This window comes from Halichoeres trimaculatus, unplaced genomic scaffold, assembly GCF_033239565.1.
Source record: "Halichoeres trimaculatus isolate MK-OKI-2021-1 unplaced genomic scaffold, fHalTri1.1 fHalTri1_scaffold_3, whole genome shotgun sequence".
NCBI lineage: Eukaryota > Metazoa > Chordata > Actinopteri > Labriformes > Labridae > Halichoeres > Halichoeres trimaculatus.
The window spans coordinates 34,676,340-34,698,734 of record NW_027437181.1 but is presented as its reverse complement, the minus strand read 5'-3'; the positions used below and the strand labels follow the sequence as shown (position 1 = coordinate 34,698,734).

The window sequence follows — 22,395 nt, the reverse complement described above, 5'->3', positions numbered from 1 at the left end:
ACATCATAATCGCTACTCCTCACGGCAGTTCAACAGCTGTCACCCACTAAACTATCACTGCACTGCTGCTGCTGTAATTCTCTCCCAAGGAAATAGTGACAGTAACTTGAAACACAGCAGATCAAAGTCAGTTATGTTCTTTAAAAACAAGTACAGTGTCATCCCCTCCCACAGCTGGAGGACTTGTTAATTTGAAGACTTGTCAGACATTGTTTGCAGTCTTCAGTAACACAGTAAGTAGGACTTGGGGAGAAAACCTTGTCATATCAGAAAACTTTGAAGACCTTGACAGTGGAAGAGTGACACACAGGTAAACACTAACCTCTGCAGCACTGCTCATGCTCTCCAGGCCCTCGCTGGCTCGCACCAGCAGCAGGTAACGGTGCTGGTCGCTCTCGTAGTCGATCGGGCGGGTCAGGCTGATTTCCCCAGTCTCTGCCGTGATGGAGAAAAGACTGCTGGGGTTGATAAGAAGGCTGTAGCTGATTGGTTTCTCCTGGAAGGACACGGCTGGTGTGACCAGGAAGCTGGAGAGACACAGAGAGGAGGAACATCATTGAAAAGATGATCATTACCAGATTTTTTTTTTTTTTTCCAACGAGTAGGACATTTCATTTCATATAAAATGTTGAAAACATAAAACCATGGCATTTCTAGTCCCTGTAAAAGTTGTATTTCCTTTATAATTAGTTTAAAAGAAGCCACGACATTTGGTATGATAGACTTGGGTACCAAGAACCAGTTTCATTTTGGAATCAGTCCAAAATTCCTCAGAATCTTGAATCCACTAAGGCATGTGCATTTTATTTCTACTGATCATTTCCTAAATAGTATCATAGTATAGTAAATCAAAATTTACCTCAGCAGATCCTTGTCGGGTTAACAAAAACAACTTGCTTTTTTTTTTTTTTTTTTTTTAACATAATGCTTTTTTTTTTTTTTTTTTTGATTAGCCACAGCATAGAAACAATTCATTTTTTGGTCAGACATAGACCATTTAAACACTTAAAAAAAGAGAAAGAAAATAGAAAAGGGGAGGGTAAGAGAGAAAGTACAAAATCTATACATAGTTATGCACATATGTACTGATATATTTATTTATAATTCTAAAGATTAAAAAAAAGAAAAATTATGTAATATATCGGGCTTCAAACAACAAAGATTCCAGTTTTCATTCTTGATATATAAAGAATTACATAAATGTTTACACATAAACATCAGGGTGCATACAAAACCAAATCCATATGCACACACTTACAAACATATAACTGAATAAATAAATAGATAAATAGAGGCAGATCAGCTCATAATGTAGCAGATTGGGCTAATCTCTTTTTATCAAAAAAAAAAAAAAAACATTCTAAGGACTCCAGATTTCTCAGCGTCGGCCAAACGTAAAGTCACGTGACATGAGTTTTACAACACATTTTGTGAGATATCTGTAGCAAAACAGATTACGATGAACTCTGAAACCTGCAGAGGGAAACTACATGCTTCATCTCTAATGTCTGAATCTTTTCTGGTTTAAATTTTAACTCTGAAGGTTCACATCTCTTCCCTCTATTCGTGACATGAAATTAATTTCAAATGTGTGTGGATTTTTTTTTATACAAGTTGACCTTTTTTTCACACAAGTTCACTTTATTTTCTTTTAAGTTCTCAGATGACATTTTACAAGCTCACCAATGTTGCAAGATACAGTATCCACCTTCATACCTACACCTCTTTGTTTCTGTTGGTTCCCTTGACTTAAGTCATGAAAGTGCTTTATTTGTTTGTTCATGTTGTTTTACTTCCCAACATATTTTTCTGATTCTTTGTTTTTGGGGCAAAAGAGTAAAATCCATGTCACAGGTAAAATGTCCCAGGAATAAAAGCAGGCTTATTTTGTTCTTGTAGCATTACTTTTTTGGTGTCCAGAAGTTATGAAATTGGAATCAGTGATCAATTCAGAACCAGTAAGATTAAAAAATGAACTAACCCTAAAAACAAACTTTAGAAAACAGGATGTAGCATGGAACTTTTGGAGAACACACTCCTATTGTTTCGGATACCCTGAGCAAAGTGAAGTTACAGCCCCATTCACACATGCCTGCTATGGCCCCAGTCAAATAGTCATGCAGGAGTATAAGGAGAAAAACAGCAACAAAAACAAGCTGTGTTTCTGCTCCTGACTGCATACATTTATTAACACTTCTCCAGACAAGGTTAATGTTTTCAATCACATCACCAAAATCTTTTCACACCGGCTTGTTAAGCTTTTAACCATCTTAGGTCACTGGTTTATTTTAGATTTCCTTGGTGAAACAGAAGAAAAAGGACAAAAATGTCACTCCAGTCTTTCTTCTGAATAAAATGGTTAAATTACTGCACAGACCCTAAGGGCTCAAAGTCAAGTAGAGCAGAAGAGGATCTGAAAGAGTGGGAAAAAAAGAGTCCCCAAACAAAGCAGTATGCAGAGTATATAGAGAGTGGTGGGGTCAAGTGCATTTCTGCCAACAGGTATAATAATAGTGTGACAGGACAAGCTCTAAGTTGTGAATAAAGCTATTAACCATGTGAATCAAATCTGTAGAAATCAAAGTGGAGCTGTGCTGGTTTATGGGTTTGTCTAATAAAAGAAGCAGCTGGAGATAAAGAGACTAATCCAAGGACACTTGTCATCAATGGGCATTGTGTGAGTGTGAGTGTGTGTGTGCGTGGAAAAATGTGGTGTGGGTGTGAAGTGTTGATATCTAAAGGTGAATCCATGTCTTTAACTTTTTTTCTAATTTCTGGAGAGTATTTAATCAGAGTGAGTATGAATCATCTGTGGAGACTTGTAGACACAAATTTCAATCTGAAAGATGTAAAAGTTTCTTTATTTGGACCTCTTCTGAGAAAACCAAGGCCAAGAAATACTGCAGGTTTAATGCGTTGAGTCTAGCTCGTGTGTGTGTGTGTGTGTGTGTGTGTGTGTGTGTGTGTGTGTGTGTATGTGTGTGTGTGTGTGTGTGTGTGTGTGTGTGTGTGTGTCCACTCACGCCTGTCCCTCAGGAGTGTTCTCTGGTATGGCGATGGTGAAGGAAGAGTTGGTGAACTGAGGCGGGCGGGCTCCAGCCACCACAGAGACAACAGCAGGAGCGCTGCGGCTGCCCAGCCGGTCTGCAGCGACCACAGTCAGCAGGTACTCCCTGTCCCGCTGCAGAGGAAGGCCTGTGGTCCGCACATGCCCGCTCTTCTTGTCCACTTCAAAACGACCATCACCACCTGCAGAGGGGGAGACAGTGGATAAACTGACTGAAACTGAAGACTGAACTGAAAACCTGCTTTATGCTAAGCTCACACAACTGGTTCCCCAACCCTCACGCCTGAAAAACACAGATACGTCTGCAGTGCGACTTCGTTGAACTGGGTCTCTACTGCGTTTTGTCAACTCACACCGGCTGAGTGTTCAGTCAAACAAGCTGCATGACTGACAGACAGCTGGAGTCACAGACTGCGGAATTCCCACGCGTCCCCCCTCTGAAAAGGATTTCGTATCCACACTAAGTTTTCATCCGCATGGGATTATAAATGATGTGGAATTGCTAAATTTTTATAAATACATCCATGTATTTTTCATTACCCTTTTTATCAGTCCTTTCAGCTCATATCCATCCAAAGCAGGTCTTTTTCATTTTTCCAAAAATGTCTTATTGTTGTCATTTAGAGGTGTATATTATACTTTAACTTTTTTTTTTTTTTTTTTTTTTGTGTTTACACATGTTTTTGTATGTTCCATTGTGGCCTATTCTGTTCTTATACTCTATTATACCCTCTATTTTCTTTTTAATTTCGATTTTCTTTTTAAATACATTTTGCAGATTTACTCCAACATGTTTATTATCATCATCCCTTATTATTGGCTTCTAATCCATTGAACCAAATATTTAGGGATGGGTACCATATAAGGTACTTTTATCAGAACCAACCGAACTCTGTCAAATGTACCGGGTACCGATTCACGTAAAATCAAAAGGTACCATGTTACGGTACCTAAATGCATTCCTAGCACTGTGAGTGAGTAGAAGAGTAGGTGATTTTTCATGCTGGACATGAACACAGCATTGCAAGGTTATACATTGAAGAATAAATGTGTTTTATTAAAAAAAAAAAAAAAAAAAGAATAAATGTTTTTATTGTTAAACAAATTGATATTTTTACCACATAAATACAAAGGAACCGGGCATTGGTACCATACCATTTTAAATGTGAAAGGTATCCATCGCTACAAATAATGCAACCTTGGGACTAAATGTAAAAATTAAAGCAGTGGGAATAGGAAAGGAGTTTTTAATGCTGCACTGATGGTTGGATTGAAACAGACCACTCACTGGCTGAGGGGCAGAACAGTTGATTTTTCAGGTCACCACAAAGGTCTCTGACAAACTTTAGGGGCATGACAGAAACAATTCTGTTATTGACTGAACTAAATAGCTGAACGGAATCTCTTTCACAAAAATAAAGTTTAGGTGACACACTGCGGTTTCTTACCCACATATTGATCAGACAAGTGTAAAAGATACAAATGATGGTGTCCATGACTTAGTTTCTTTATGTCCGTTCTGATTATTTTCTTCTTCATTTTTTTCTATGGCTCCATGTTGGAAGGATTTTTAGAATGAAATAAAGACTCCAAGCTCATTATAAAGTGTTGCACACTACTGCAAAGTAAAACACTCTGTTAATGTTTCTGCAGGCAACAGGTGTAAAGCATTTCACAGGCAGGCTGAACATCCACCTATAAAGCAATGAATAAGACTGGACAGTCAGTTTTTCAAAGTTGTTGACATGGTAGCATGAGCAGAGGACTGACTTGGGCTAGGATGTAAAATTCATCAACCGCATGTGGGAATGAAAACACTTTCACACAAACTGCTTTTAAAAAACCCATCCTGTATTTCTTTTTTTTTTCTTTCACTCTGTGTGTGATTCAACCTCAGCAGCACAACGTCTATCACACAATTCTCCCATAACGCACTGAATTACTCCAACATCACTTAAAATAACCAAGGAGTGTAAATCAGGAAGCCAAAATCAATGTTTTTGTTTCTCAGAGAATTTGTAATAAATTCACCCTCCGTCATCTCGAAGGGAAAATTAAGAGACAGTCTCTTTAGAGTTAGTGTTCTGAAATGGGCAGACATTACCATACAGACAATAAGAAAAGCAATTATATTTGGAGGAGGAGAAATGAATTACATTATGCTGAAAAATAACCAAGAGTGCACAAAATTCTCACTAACCCAGAAGAGACAGAAATTTAGGTTAATTTAAATAAATCCATGGAAACATAAGGGGAATCTTAATCTCTTGTTCTTCCCATCTGTTCTATATCCTTAAAAAAACTACTTTTAAAAAAGTTTGGACACCCCTGCTGAGTCCGCACTGTCCCTGCATGTGTGTGGTTGAGTGAGAGCTTTGCTACCAGCAAGGTTAAAGAATAAGATGGGTGATCATCAGTGTGGACTTCTCCATAATACCACCAGAGAGTAGTGATGACAGCCACGGGACGCCTTCAGCTACTCCACTAGTTTTCCCAGAATGCAGATCTGGATATGGATGAGGTTGGCTAATGAGGAGGACAGCTTCACTGTTTACTGATATTCACATAGAACATGTTAGTCCTCTCCTCTGAGCCTCTGGTCAGGCACATATCATCACTCCACTTACACAAGAGAGAGACTGGGGACAAAAATCACTGAGTTAACATCTTAAAATATGAGCAGAGCAGGACAGCATGAGCTTGTGATAAAAAAAAAAAATATCCAGCTGGTTTGAAATGGTGCAGCTGGAGTTCTCATCGGGACTAGGAGAAAACAGCACATCCCTCCAGAGTCCGGTTTTTTATACTGGCTCCCCATGAAAAGCAGAGCCTAAAACTCTATTCTGACTTGCAAAGCTCTTAGTGGTAACCATCCTATCTTAAATAGCTGAGATCACCTCCGTCGATCTCTGAGCTCCTAGCATGCAGCCTGCTTGTTAGGGCCCGAGCCCCCGAGAATCGGGGGGCGAAGCCCTATTGTAACTGTTAGGATTCTTCTTCTTCTTCTTCTTCTTCTTCTTCTTCTTTGTTTCTGCCAATACAATGCCATTTTGCGTGCCTTTGGCTTGAAAAAAAGGCGAAATGACCTAGCCACAAAATTCAAACTCGGCGAAAAATTTATGATTCCACTGTCTCTGCAAAAATTCATCCCCCCTCGCGCCCCCTAGGGGCTTAAAACTGCAGCCCCTTGGTCTGCTTTCATCTACAGCCTTGAAATTTGGTGGGTATAACAAGCATGCCCACATGAACAAAAAAGTCTCTTATGACTATCGTGAATTCTCAACACGAACTTCGCTATTAGCACGTAAACATGGGATTTTGACGATTTGTAGCCTACGCATTTGAACGAACTAGTCCTAGGGCTTTTGTCACAGCAACTCCAAACTTGGCATGTGTATACTACACACATTGAACATTAATAATCATAGCTAAATTTTCGGAATATTTTTCCGTTTGGCTAGGACACGGGCTCAAAGTTCGGCATTTTTCAACTTTGTCTAATCTGCACCAAAATTTACACACATGTTCAGTGTTAAGCCCTGGACACAGCCATGTCATTATTCACCCCAGAAATTACAACGCCTCCTGATGGCAATGGCCTGAAATTGCCAAAATTACGTTTATAGGCTATGTATTTCAATGAACTACTCCCAGGTTTGGACTAAGATGAACTCCAAACTTGCCTTGTGGAAACTACACACATTGAAGATGAACACTTACAATACAATTCTTATCATCTTGTATGGCTCGGCCACAAATGGCCGCCAAAGTTCACCATTTTGCTACTTCATGAAAATCTTAATAGCTCTCTTGTACAATGTTGGATCAGGCCCAAAATGCACACATATGTTAACTCTCCCATCTCCAACACATCCATATACTTCTTTTCATCTAACACTACAGCGCCCCTTACTGTTAACAGGAAGTAATGTCTTTTACTCTCTGATTCATAGCCTCTTCATTTTTTGCCATTTTCTTTTTCATTTAACTTGCAAATGTCTGGCACGCCTTCATAAAGCATTACAAATCAGCTCATGTCCTCAAGGTCAAGGGTGTGTCTATGACACTAGCTTCCCCTCGCTAATGTCAAAACACAGCAGGAAGTAGTACTAACTCAGTCATTTAAGGTCTAATTTCTTCCAAACTTCACACACACCATGAAAGTCCATCCCCCAACTCTTCTATAACCTCAAATCTCTGCTACTGCAATAGCGCCACCCACTGGAAATGCTTGATCATATTATTACATTCATTTTAACGTTTGCTCCAAATTTTACACACATGAAGTCACTCCCACTCCTGACTGCTGTTGACATGAATTACAGTGATAATGCTGCTCCCCCTATGGTACACTAATCATATCAACTATGATTTCAATGTACCATGTATGCTTGCTTGCAAGGCGACAACCTTATCCATACACAGAGCTTTTGCTTCAGGCACATTTTGCTGCACTTAGCCCGCTTGGGAATTACCCCAATACGGACCATTTTCCGCGGGGCGAGGGCCCGTCATTGCTGCATGCAGCTATATTTGTACTTACAGTCTCTAAAGCTGCGTTTCCACCAAGCAGACTGGTTCAGTTCATGTCAGTACAGCGCACATTTTGTGGCGTTTCCACTGACTTATCCCAGGACAGATCCCCAAATAACTGAGACAAGTGGTCCCACTTTTTGGGACCCTTTTGTATGGGTTCCAGACTGAAGCGATCTGCTCTCGAAAGGTGGAGTTACATCACTGCAGACCATTGATTGGTCAAAAGAATCGTCACTTACCCCGACAGCAGCTGTTTTTCTCCTGGCGGCACACAGACTTCTCTGAAACAAAGCTTGATTGTGCTTTGTATCAAAGAGCTACATGCCAATCACAGAGTGGACGAAATGCTGCATGTCCTCCATTTATGCTCTTTGTTTACTGTGTCACATTTTTCTTCTTTGTTGAATGTATTAGCGGGGTACAGTGTCGCGCTGCTATGGCATCTTGCAATTGTTTTTAACAGCTGCAGCTTTCAGCATCCGGCTTACACGCCGCCTACCACAAGGGGGAACAGTTTTGCTATGGAAATGCAAACAGGATCAGGCTTAACTGTACCAAACCGTACCAAACCGTACTGAACCGAACTGAACCGGACTGGACTGCTTGGTGGAATCGCAGCATAAGAGCAGTATGGGAGGTGGAGCACTCAGTTATCAGGCTCCTTGTCTTTGAAATCATCTACCGGTTGAGGTCCTGTGGGCAGACACTGTCTTTATTTTTTACAAATAGGTTCCAAACTGTCCTTTCTCATAAAACTTAGAATTTGAGCTGGATCAGGTCTAGACCAGCTCTATGCAAGTTGTTCCAAAACAGTGAGCACAGCAACCGCGCTTGGATGCGGGACTAAGCAAGTGGGTCGAGATCGCCAAAAATAGGTGGTCTCGGCTCGCTTCTATTCAAGCCCTGTTGTGGTTCCTGTGCAGTGAGAACACAAACGCCCCAGCAACCGGCACAACTGACTCCTAACTGTGGCTCACACTGTAGTAATGCAAGCAGTGATGAGCTTGGTTGACAACTGTACAGTCAAAACAGTAGAAGAAGAAAGAGTAGGAGAATCAACCAAAGCAGCAGAAGAAGAGAAGACCAAAGAACTGAAGAAAATGGGTTGTCGGCTCACGTGGAGCAGTAAAGAAATGAAGTGCCTTAACAATGTTGATCATATAGCGCACGCTGGTACATGAGCCAGATGCTAACTAGCCACACATGTTGCTGATGCTCCATGGCTGTTCTTCCCTGTGGACAGTGGGTAAGAAAATGAATGAATGAATGACTGAAGATAAGGAACTCCCCACCTTCTGGGTTTGATTTCTGACCAATGAGAGAAAAAAATGGATCTCAGGTGGCATTTGTTTAGAAGTTTGGACCGTAACAGACTTTTGCCTTGTGAACACAAATGAACTAAGTGACAACCGCTACAATTGTATCATTTCTGCCCCTGATTCGGAACCAGCAAATGAGCCACAGGTGTGAATACACCCTTAGACTTGTAAAAGGGAACTGATACACTGAGCTCCTGTTTCCCTCTCTCCCATCAAAGTTACTTTGGGTCTTAGTTAATATATCACTTGCTGTGATTTGGCAGTATACAAATAAAGATTCAAAAGCATAGTCTTCATAAAATGGCTTTATATTTGTTAACTCAAGCTTTTTAGAGCATTGAATTGAAAGCCATAGTAAATATTGTGACATCATGATTGAGTGTACCTTTGAATGCACATTCAGAGTTCTGGGTAAGTAAGTAGTACAATTTTTTTTGTTACAGATATTTTTTACTTTTTACTGTAACAATTTTGGTGATCAGAAAAATGTGGTCCTCAGCCCATAAACAAACTGAACCGTGGGGTGTTTTATCCGTTAGACCCCCATGCACTTCATCTGTGGGCTCAAGTGAAGGGTCTGCAGCATTGGATGCAGTCCAAAACCTTTTACTGTGAGGTGGGAGTGGATTGTTAAACCATCAGACAGTGTGAGACAGTCTGGGCCCTTTGGCTTACTGACCAGGTCCAATGCAGTTTATTGTTCATGATGGAAAACCATCAGAACTATAAATTCTACATTTTTACTCACAGACATCAGCAGCTTAAAGCAGGATGAAAATAATATAGAAACACCTTATCATGTTTTAAAATGTGAAAGTTCTCTGTGGATGTGACTTTGAGGGAAGTTTCCTGAGTGGCAGAGTGGGTCAGGGTGAACCTAAAGTATGAAGGATTGCTCTGTTGTGTTTATGCATCAATTCACATGACACCACAGCACTCAACCACTTACCCCTAACTATTGAAATGCAGAGCTATGAGAAAGAGATGTATGGTTTTCAATCATGTGTAGCACAAAAAAACCCTAGAAGGTAAAATGACCTACCATCAGAGAGAAAGTACTCCACTTCACCATTGTTGCCCTCGTCCCCATCCTGAGCGAAGAGTTTGTAGACCAAAGATCCTGCAGGAGCATCAGGAGAAACCACAGCCAGGTAAGGGGCGGGAACCATGCTCCACTCTGGGACGTTGTCGTTTACATCCGTCACAGTCATTTCCACTCTGATCAGGTACCACTCTAGACCTGCAGAAAAATAAGAAAAGAAGATGGTTACAAACCCCTGTTCTCTGCTTTAATGTTTGGTTCTCAACTTCAAAACCAGGAACTGTCAAACAGAGCTGAAGTCTGTGATTGGCTTATCGAGAGGTGTGCTAAGTAGGGTGCATTATGTCTAAATGAGAGGGAGGGGAGATTTCACAAATAAAATAAAAAGTGCTGTAAGTTTAATCTGAACACAAACTTTATGTAATTTATCTTGATGATGATTTGTTTAACTCCACTTTTTACATTTGAAGACCATAGAAGAATCACAGAGAAGTTCATTGATTGAAAGTTATTAGTCCCCCACTACTGGTAGGATCCAGAAGCTGCATAATGAAAGAGGAGACTGAAAGTTCTCAGGGTTGTTGGTGTAAAGTTGGAGAACAAGATAATCTTTAAGTAACAATGAATACATAAATAAATGAATAAATAAATGTTGCAGTAATGGAAAATCTGACAATATTGTTTAGAACCACTAAAAATGAGACTTGGCTGGCTTTTTGGCATGAAACCAGGCCAACTCTTAGACAGTTGAGTACACACACAGCACACCTTATCAAATGTGTCTAAAACTGTTTTAATTGCAGCTAAATCTCATCTTTGACAAATACCATGATAGGGTATTTTGTTTAACTAAGAAAGACAATGATTTGACACCAAGGGGCAACATCCTGTTAGTAAAAATGAAGCCTATGCGGAAGTGCTAAAAGTCGCTGTTAGTTAAAAATCCGCTTGAGGCTGGCTGCTGAAAGACCAGAAGTCACGTACACCCAACCATAAAAACTGACTTTTACGGCATTTAAAAGCATAATTACAGCCTGGTTCAAAAATGGCTTGGGCTTTAAACGCTTATTTCACTATCGGCGCACACTGTACGGTAAGTGATTTTTTTTTTCTAACTCCACAGTTCAGAAGTTAATAGGATTGCTTGATTTTCCAGTCAGAGGCACAGCTCAGGTCACATGACAAGCAAGCGCCCTGTAGCTGCTCGAAGAAAAACTCACAGCCAGCGTCATAGCAAATGTGGCTTTGTCTGCGCATTCATTTCACAGTTTCAGGAACAGATGAGTGACGTCGCGGAGGCTACTTCCATGTTTTATACAGCCTATGTTTGACAAGTAAACCATCTCTGCGGCAGCAATAAGCAGATGAGGACAAACTGGCATCAGTGAAGGAAATATCCTAGAACTGGCAGAGTGAAAAAGCAAGAGGAGACCTTTCCAAGAGCATTGACTGCTACACTACAGGTTTTAGCAAGTTTTAGGTGTGGTGATAGAAATGCTCATATCACTGTCTGTCAAATATCCAATGAAAAACCAGCTGTAGCGCATCTCCAGGCATAAAAAATGTGCAGGTCTGTGTGTTACAACTGAGATCATTGAGTGATTGGAAAAAACTCTTCTACAGTATTTTTTTTTCTCAAGTAGTAGTAGTATTGCTGAGACTGTGCAGCATGGCGGGGGCCGCTGTGGTTAGAAAATGGTCTATTACCATACTTAAAAATTATCAAGAGTGCCAATAATCATGTTCAACTTCCAATGAGGTTGTTTTCCTTGCCTATCCCCACTGCCATGGAGTAGCTGGCATGATTTGTTTTCCATGTGTTAAAATCATTTAAAGATGGGATGTTTTTCTTTATCATATTCTAGACATGGACATAAAGTAACAATACTGGATGTTCAAACTTAACATGCAGATTTTCAAACTACTAAATATTGACACGTTGTTGAAATACCTGAAAATGTTTTAAGAGGGCTGGCCAATCAGAGGGAAGGGATTTGTGGAACTGGGAGCCTTAAAGAGACAGCAGCTAAATTAAAGTGTTTCAGACAGAGGCTGAAGTAAGGGTTTTCTAAATCACCAGTGTGAGAAAAATCAGTTTTTGGGGGGACACTAGAGGGACAGTATGAAGCCTGCAAAGGCAAATTATTCTTGTTTGAAAAATGTAGTTTATTTATTGTTTGGAAACACTACTTATTTTCACTTATACAAGGCAAGATCAGACAAAAAGATGAGGCTAACAATTTGTCAACAAGGGGGCGCCAAAAGCACTACTGTCCAGTGGTTTGTTGTAACTTAGTTCATGCAGGAAGCAGCTGGCACCACCACAAAGATTAACAACATAATCATCAAGGATCTGATTGTTTTTGGAAGCTAAATTGTACATTTTAAAAATGCCAAAGTCATTCAGTATTTCTCTGCTTAACTGCTGTAAGTCAATCACACTGGCTGTTATCACACACTCATCTCCATCTAATCCCACCCTGAATGTATCATGTGAACACCAGAACAGAAATATGATCGTGAAGAAACTGAAGGGGGCATCTCTGCATCTAAACTAGCAATTATAATCAGTGCTGTGCTATCTGCGCCCATAGTTAACAGCAATCATATTGACACTGGCAAAACACAGCAAGAGGTCCAGCACAGGCCTCATCACAACACCCACACACGGATACTCAATCACACAGAGATGCAGCACACAGCAGTGTTTGCTGGCTCACAGCAGGGGGGCTGAGGAGTAATTTCAGGGCTGAAGCCGGAGGATTGCTCTCAGTTTGTCAGTTAAAGTACCTGTTGAAAAAGTGACTGATTCATATTCTGAATGGCTGCATCAGAGGCAGTCCTTCACTTACTGACAGATGGCTAAACAAGTATATGGGACACATTTTAAAGCTCTGTGTGTCCCACTAAAAACGTGATAATGAAGCACTCAGTGGCCCTCATTTATCGATCTTGCGTGGGAATTGGCACAGATTTGAGTGTAAAAATAAGCTCATTGTAACGTTCACGTTTGATTTATGAAACGTGCGTACCAGGGCCAATCACGGTGTACGCCTGATCAGGTGTTGATAAATGTGGTGGCTGAAAACAATTATAATTTACATAACATGACCCTAAATATTAAAGCTTCAGCTGGCCGACCCCACGCAATTTAGGACATGGAAGGACGCATTACGGAAAAAGGAGACTTCTCTGTGCTGCAGATCGACAACACCATAGTAACCAAGGTAGAAAGAGTCGACGCTGTGTTGTTTGGCATATTAATATTCACCTAAGAACATCAGTTTTTCTGTTTGCAAATGTTTTGCGTTCATATGATCTAATATTTCTCCTCCACGGACAGATTTTACTCTCTACACTGCGCTCCCCACAACCAAATTAGGTACGTTTACATGTACTGACCGAATTCTGTTAAAAGTACCAAGTATCGATTCACATAAAACCAAAAGGAACCATGTTTAGGTACCTAAATGCATCCTTGTGACTTTGAGGGAGTGGAAGAGTAGGTGATTTTCCATGCTAGACATGAACACAGCATTACAAGGTAGAACACTAAAGAATAAATATGTTAAATAAAAAAAAAAAAAAAATCAAAAACATTTTATTATTAAACAAATGGATATTTTAGACCACGTAAAAACACAAAAGTACCAAAAACTGGTACCCTTAAGTACCGACTGCCAGGTACCAGGCATTGGTACCGTATCGTTTCAATGTGAAAGGTACTCATCCCTACTCTCCACTGACATGAAGTGCGCACACAAACTCGGACCTGGTGTGGGATTTGAGCATGCCCGACACCCACACTCATTGATAAATGATTGATAAATGCAGATCTGTGCGTGGATATGAGCGTACACCCATTTTTGGGGCGTACACACCTTTGATAAATGAGGGCCAGTGAGAGGGGAGAATGTGTGTTGCAACTAATCTATGAGTAAATGAATGATGGATAAAGGAGAGAAATAAATGCTTGAGAGGGAGAAATCATCTAGTAGAGAGCACGACAAGAGATCTGAGATTGAGTAATTAGTCGTTAGTCGTTAGTCGAGTGTCACATGAACAGGATTAAGAGTAAAACACAAAGCCTGAGCAATGACCCTGTGGTTGTTATAGAAACAGCACAACAACTAAAAGTGGAAGACCTGAGAAGAAAAAGAGGAAAGAAAAGCAGCGGAGAGCAATAGCATAAATCAATGGCATTATAGACGAGAGGGAGCCAGGGAGCGTTGGACAGGAAAACATAAGCGGACATCAAAAGAAGACAGAGGAGAGAAATTAAGCAGGCAGGTCGTACTAAAGATACATAGCACTCCATTTGACTCAGGGGTTGAAACCAAGCGTTTGGTGATAATCCCTCACACTCTCTCTGTCTTCTCATCTTACCCTCTCCCCCTCCGTCTCTATCCCTGTGGTCATAACACATTCAGAATTAATTGGCAAAAGGACAATGCAGCTTTGGGGAGGAAGGGACGGCTTTACCCAGATAATAAATCATGAGGTTAATATACAGAGCTTCATGCCAAAATGCATCTCGCAAACACACAAACACACATGCACACACACATACACACTCATAACGATCATCAGTGGATTAGTAGCTAATGAAGGACCATTGGGAGATACAGCTTGGTGCTATTGCAATTCCTCACACTAATGCAGCTCTCTGGATCTAATGATATGTTGCAATCCCTCGAAACAGTGGGACCTGCAATCACAGAAGGCTCCTCCAAGCCCACCGACCTCATTTACTCCAATAGGTTGTGGTCCTTGTCCAAGTGTGGCTGCATGTTCATTTTTGCACAGCGAGATCTTGTTAGCTTGTTCTCAGAGCACATTCAGCATGGGAAGGGTCCTGGAAGCATATGCACAAACAACTTTGATGAAAAATTAAAGACGCCTTTGCTGTTTTTGTTTTTTTTTTTCTTCATAATGGGATGTAGTAATGATCAGAGCACAAACTGTGGTCAAAGCTGGAGGAAAAGTAAAAAGCCGGTCTTACTGCTGTGCCTGTCTCAGAAACACAGACAAAGACTCCGCAAAATGCTGGAGACTGGAGACCCTGGCACATACACTCACAAATACTTAGTCCTGGGTTTGTAGCTGTCCTGTCAGATACAAGCAGAAAGCCCCAGTAAGTAATCAGATAATAAAGCAGAGCAACAACAGCAAAGACAGAAACCACCAACCAGAGAAAATCACAGTTTTAATATCCTGTGGGATGAACCCAGTTGTTGGATGCTGTTAGGTTTAAAGATCTTTGATGGTGAAGAATCAAAGAAAACCATGGAATTTTGCACTGCTCAAATGTAATTGACCAATGTCACCCTTTTAACACCTTTGAAAAAAAAAAGACTTTGAAGAGACCACACAGTGATGTATCCTTTAAAGAGGGGTATTATTCTTGTTGTTTATGGCTTTGTGGCTTTAGTCTGTCTCTGTGGTAACAATTGAAGAAAGCTTGAGTTAAACATGGTCTTCTGAGGAAACACACATTTGTAGATCTCCATCAGTGAGCCTGCTACCTGAATGACTAACTTTAAAGTTACATTGTTATGATTCAAAGCTGTGACACAGTTATCTACAGTCTCACCGTATAAAGCCGACAGTCCTTGCTCAAACTTTTATAAAACCTCTGTTTGCTCTCTAATCCAGAACAAAGGTGCCCTAAAGAGAGGATTTAAAATACTTAACACTAAAGCTTCACGCTGAGTTTGATCATAAACTTAAATACACCTTAAACTGCAAAAACAAATTTGTCCTGCTAGTAAAATAGAGCTTTGTTTCCCCTTTAGGAAAGTTATGTTTCACACACTTCTTGGCTGTAGTGTGTTTGTAATAAAGCAATGTGATGCACAAGAGGTATAAAGGGTTCCCCTCATTGATCTTTTTGAAAAGCTGAAGTACTGAGTCAATACACCCACCGCTGCCTTTTCTCCAACCAGCCAATACAATTTTACTGCTTTGCCAACCTGGTTTGCTTATTATCCAGTACCTCACACATTATACAAAAAAGCAAGGCTACAGAGAGGGGTCCTTAAACACACCTTAAAGCGTTCATGCTATGACTAGTCAAACAACAGCATCTTTCAGATCTTCTGTAAGGTGCTCTTTGACTCTGGAAGTCTGTCAGTGACCAGCTTCAACCACCACTTGAGTAGTGATGTTGACCCCAAGCTTCCTTTCCTTCAAGTGAGAAATTGAAGCCATATTACAACCTCAATGAGTGCTGAGGTATCACATTAGAGGGGACGACAACATCTCCTCCATTTAACAACTGACCACACATACAGTAACTCACAGAGAAACATCTCCACTTACTTTTGGACAGAACAGTCAGACTCTAGAGGCTCTAATTTTGTAGACCAGGCGCAAGTGCAGGTGCACCTGCCCTACGCTGGCCTTAGCGCAGACAGGGCATGACCAGCGCACTTTCCAAGTTTCCTGCAGTGCCAAGAGAGGCGCAGTCAAGGCGCAGAGGAGCGCAGAGGTGCGCAAATGGCAGAGAGGGAGGAGAAAAGCCATGAGTGGGATTCACACAGCCGAGCGCTGTTTTCACCAATCAAATGAGCGCCTCTCCTTGCCTTTAAATGTGCTGCGGCCAAGGCGCAGCGTCTGATTGGTCTGAGTGATCCCCAGCACCACGGAAAGTATGCTGGAAAGACCCGATAGCGGAGACGGTCAGAGCCGCTGTCCCTGCAGCAGGAGAATGGACAGCGGGGCACATTGGAGGACACAAAGCGCGTCACCGTGTGGGCCAGCTCCCGGGACAGATTTAATCTGTTCCTTTGTCATCAATAGGAGTACAAAATGAAGAGGCAGTTACACAGCTGGCTTATCCATTCAGAATACTTTTGATCCACCAGCACTCCTGGTTTGTCATCACCAAATAGCAGAACCTTTGGTGATATACTGTATACTCTCCCAGTGTCTCCACCTCATCCTCCTTTTAATAATGTACTCCATCTTTTTAGATCAGGTTAAACATAAAGACTAAAACATAGAAATATGGGAAATCACGGGTAAATGGTGAGTGACACAGATTTATTTTGTCTCTTTTTTCTTCGTCTTTTCTCTCCCTCTTTTCTTTGAATTAAATGAAATGAGAGAAGCCAGATATATAATCAGTATCAGATGTTAAGGCTGTTAATTGTTTAATTGTAAGATGTGCATCAAACTTCCAGCTGCCGTCAGGTTAACTTTCCATTATGACAAACGGCTTTACACAGTTACATTAAATTGTGATTGCTGTGATTGTTTACTGTATTAAAATGTACCTGACACTCTGGAAACCTGCCTCTGAGGCTTTGATGACATGTGCGCACATGTGCTCCTGTCACCAAATTACAGCTGTGGAGGATGCGCTCCGCTTTGCGCTGAGGATTGACCAGGTTGGAGCTGGCGAGCTTTTCACTGCGCCAACGGTGTGCCGTCAACTACCCCTGGCGTGCAGTCACACCCATCTCTGCGCAGACGGTCTACCAAATTGTCAAATTGGCAGTGCACGGTGGTGCACAATTATAAAAAATAGTCAGGTGACTCTTCTAGCCCTGTTAAAAACACAACAAGAGACTGCATGTGTTGACCAAGCAGCTATCTTCACCTGTTTGGATCAAAGCAGATCTGAAAGTGCTAGAAACTGCAGTTCATCATGTGTCCACTTGAGGCTGAAGCAGCTGGTTGTAGAAGTATCAGGAACGACAAACACACCACTTCAAGAATAAATTTAATGACGTCTAGAAGACTACATCTTTACCATCTGTGATTTAAATGCACACTGGCACATACGTAAATCAGCATTATAAGACTCTACTTTATGACTGGAAGTATGACTGAGAAGTATTTAAATGTCACACAAGCTTGGTGACCTTTACTGTAGCCAAACACCAGGGGGAGCTCTAATAAACTAGGATACCATATGCTCAGTTTTCAAAAAAAAAGTTTTGCATAACATTTTCTCTCACATTTCTGTATTTTGTTGCTTCGACACCCACAGTGTTTTCAGAAGCAGTGTGTCTTGTGCGCACTCTTACTGCATTAATTCAGTCAGAAAAGTGTGTGTGAACTAAACCCATAATTTCTCACATTAAACCATCTGGCTGGAGCCTTTCCTTTCTCTTCTTCAGCCAACTTTTATTTGTGTCTTTGCCTTGATTTCATCTTTTGCTGCCAAACGCCTCTCGGTCTCAATCATAAAATGAGAAGGAACTCACTTTTTTGTTATGTTGGGATTGAAGAAGCCCCTAAGAGGCATCTGTGAATTAATTAAATATATGTGTGCAGAATTAATGAGATATACCCTGGTTTGATTTCTGGGCATTGTTTAATTAATTTAGCCTCGTAATCTCTGCTGGTAAATTGTTTTGCGGCTAGGTTAGCTGTGAAGCCCATTACACGTGTTATACTGTACGCTTCATCAGGACACCGCCAGCGCATCAAGGATACAGAGAACAGCAGCTAACTGAGAAAACAGACCCCACACAGACGCAAGCCAGGCTGTAGATGGAAAAAAACAATTGTCAGATTGCTTCCATTATCTCTGTCAAACAGGAACACAGTGATGAGTCATATGATGCCTTAAGTAAAGTGCAAAGAGTGACAGAGCCTGCTGGAAGCAGATGTAAGTGGTTCACAGTGTGAGTCATCATTACACGCAGGAAATTAAGTTAGTTATAGTGCAAGAAAGACAACAGGTTTATTTTCCCTTCCAGAGCTCAGAGGTGATTAATCTCGCTGCATGTCTGGATATAAATGCATGCTCATACCACTCAATAAAGACATATGTGGGACAGTGGTAGAATGATGTGTTTGTGGAGCTTGAAGATGTCGGACAGAAGAATGCTCAGCTGACAATGAATGCATCAAACATACACACGCTTCCCCCTCCTCCACCCTCCTCCAATGACCCCAATCAGCACCTTTCTAACTTTCTGCTACCTCATTTCCTCAATCTGTCTTCGCCCTGCCTGCTCTGCATTGTGCTGACAGCATGGAAGGCATAATGTGGAACTTCTCATTTCGCCGCACCCCGTCTTTCTCCGCGTCTCATTTAGCATTAACATGCAGCATGCGCTGCTCCTCCTCTCTTCCGGCCTCTGTGAGAAGAGACTTACATTACACCTGACAACACCTGCACTCTGTGAATGTATGTGTGTGTGTGTGTGTGTGTGTGTGTGTGTGTGTGTGTGGCTCCTATACATGCTCACATATAACCAGAGATTTACAGCGAGAGGACAGCAAAGAAGGCCAGTTAATTAAATGTCCTCTGTGGGGATTACAAAGGGTTATTTGGCCCTCACTGGTAACTGTTCCATCCATAATCTGTTTAAATGGAAAGCTGCCGCCGTCTTAGTGACTTTTTCACATTTTTGCTTGGCAATGCCAATTAAACTGAGGGATGAGAGGGAGAGAGAGAGGCAAAATCAAGCTTTAGTTCTTACACTAATTGCAAATGATACAAATGGTTAGCCAGTAGTTTCACAGCCTAGTCTTCCAGCACAGCAACTCATAATTGAAAATCTTCACACTGCCAATATTGTGCTTTAACAAACACACATACACAGGTCAGTGTGTGCGCTCACAGAAAAACAACACACTCACACAAGTGCAACAGCTTAGAGAACCACTGGCGTAAGCATTGTTAGAGCAACCGGTACACTGCAGCGGGACCCACATGCTTAAGGGGGGAGGGAGTAGTCTGCTGAATTTAACCGGGTAATGTGCAAACAGGATGCGCTATCACTGTTCAAGCAAGCATATGAGTAAACCATAGGACATGGATGGTTTTAAAACAATCACAAGTCTTTATGTACTTATTTGTGCTTATTTAAACAGAGAGTATTCTGCTTTCCCATATTTTAACAAAGATATAAAGTATCAATTCTGGATGTTCAAACTAAACATGCAGATTTCCAAACTTACATATATCAATAAATCTACCAATCAATCAATCAAACTTTATTTGTATAGCACTTTTCATACGGGACTTTGTACTACAAAGTGTTTTACAAAAAAATAAAACAAAATGAAATGACGTGAAGTGGAATAAAAAGCAGGAAATTGCATTATTGAATAAAGTGAAAACATAAGACCCCCACAATCCTCCCCTCAGGAGCTAAAACTGAAATAATAACTGATTAATCAAAAATAAATAGATAAAATATACTCAAAAATACTAGAATGTAATATAATTTAATGTATATATATATATATATATATATATATATATATATATATATATATATATATATATATATATATATATATATATATATATATATATATATATATATATAAAATGATATAGCAATATGAAATAAAAGTTGGATAAATAATATGGTAAAATGAGAAGGTGTAATGTCAAGTGCATAGCAAAAAAAAGTTAAAATAGGAAAATAAAAAGGGAAAGCATTAAACAAATAATAAAATTCCAATAAAAATAATCTGAACTGAAATAAAGAAATTAAACAAAATAAACGGGTTAGAATAAGTTAAAATATAACAAAAAATGATAAAAAATCAAATCAGCTTAAAGCCAGATTAAAAAGGAAGGTCTTGAGTTTTCTTTTAAAAACATGAACAGTAGGTGCTGCTCTCAGATCTTCAGGTAGACTGTTTCACCATAATAACAGAAAGAAGCTTCACCATATGTTGTAGAAATCCCTTGAATCTGTCTGTAAACTTATTGAAATGCTGCCTTACCAATAGCACAGGATCTTCAAGAGGCTTGCTGAAATAAAAACAAAGGAGTTCCCAACTGGTTCATGATGACCTACTGAAGGTGTGGGCCTCAAGCACCAAGGTCTGCCTGTAGCTCTGACAGGCCTCCAGAAAGCTGACAAATCAGAGAGGGGGAGGTTTGCAGAGCTGGGAGTTTTAAAGAGACAGCAACTTAAACAAAGAGACAGACATGTACGGACATGCCTTTAGAACATACAAAGGATCATTTTCTAAAGCTTTTTCTTGCTTTACAGAGTTTTTAGACATTTTTCAACTGTTGCTATTTTTTTTATTTTTGAATGTAGATTGTAAACATAAGTCACACTGTTAGTCTTAACCAACAGTACAACACCAGCAAGAGCTCAGCTGGTAATTTCTAATGAATTTAAGTGAATAATGGAAAAAAAGATCTTTTTTTTCAACTTTTTTACTTATCTCAAAAAGTTCATGCATACAAATTCTGCCTACACATACGTTAATCGTATCAGCACTTATAGGCCACATGAGTTTGTACTAGCAAGTTTGATCATCTTGGGGTTTTTAGTTCAGTTTAGTTTCTTTGTTTTTGAGCTCTTGACCTTGAACAATCCACTTTTCACTAGTGAGTAAAGAGTGTGGCAAACAAAAACAAAGGCAGACAAATGTGTGGGAGAAGTGTGTAGCTCTGAGAGTTTAAAAAGGCAGAGCAAAAGTACCCAGTAGGAAGTTAACACCCATCTGGGCATTAAACTAGTGAACATCTTGATTTGGATGAGGTGTGAAAGACATTGGAGGTTTAACATTTGGTTTATATCAGCTAACAGAGAAACAAAGAACTAACAGATAGAGTAACATATTGGCCACAAAGATTTTTGCTTCTAGAGATACAAACATTTGAGTGCACTTCTTTGGCTTGGCAGAAAAAAAAAAAAAGAAGATATTATCAATCACAAGGTGCGATAGGCAGGTTTTGGCTGCCAAATGGACCATGACGACTTCATAAAATGCTGAGCATTAAGAGTAGGGAAAAACTAGTTTCTTACTAATATGAAAATGATGCAAAGATAGAGGCCATGTCCATGCTTAGCCTGGTATTTGGGAAATTGCATGTATATTTTTTTACATTGAGGCCTGTTGTCTACATGAAACCGTGGTTTTAAGTCACTGAAGATGTTGTTTTCTGAAAACTCCAGCCAAAGTGAAGACTTTAAAAAACTCTGGTTTCATTGTTTTGTGTAAAATCAGGGAAATAAAAGTATGGTTCTCAAACATCTGAATAACAGGGGTTCATCCTGATTGGATGGTACTGTTTCACGTCCAAAAATCACTGCCAAATATGGGTTTAGCATGCTTCAAGCTGCACTTTTTGGCAGATTTTCCCAGTGTGTGTAGACAAAAGTATTTTTAAAAACAAATGTGGGGGAGATATTCATTTTTTTAAATACCAGGCTACATGTTGACATGGTCTAAACCAACACATGAATGGGTCTGACTGTCTAATTGGATCTTTGGTACAAGTTATTCAAGGTCAGGTGTGCAGTGAACCTGCAAGTGCCGGACCAATTAATGCTCCTCGGTGCCAGCCTCCTTCAAAAAGTCAGTCCCAGTGCATTTTCAGGAAGTATTCTTGCTCTGAAAGCATCTACAGGGTCAAATGGCTCCATAAAGCTTTACACTGACCCTGCACCACACATACATACACACAGGCACCAGGTGAAAAGCAATGTGTCTAC

At 40.3% G+C, this 22,395-nt stretch overlaps 1 protein-coding gene across 1 annotated transcript in view; it reads right to left on the bottom strand.

Moving 5' to 3' along the window:
* LOC141787560 (neural-cadherin-like) overlaps positions 1–22,395 on the bottom strand; it is a 477,836-nt gene that overhangs the window by 339,333 nt on the left and 116,108 nt on the right. The window contains exons 2-4 of the mRNA XM_074666057.1: positions 9,965–10,162; positions 3,024–3,249; positions 323–527 (exon numbers count right to left, since the gene is read on the bottom strand). Of these exons, the coding sequence (XP_074522158.1) occupies positions 323–527; positions 3,024–3,249; positions 9,965–10,162 (629 nt within the window). The remainder of the gene's footprint in view (positions 1–322; positions 528–3,023; positions 3,250–9,964; positions 10,163–22,395) is intronic.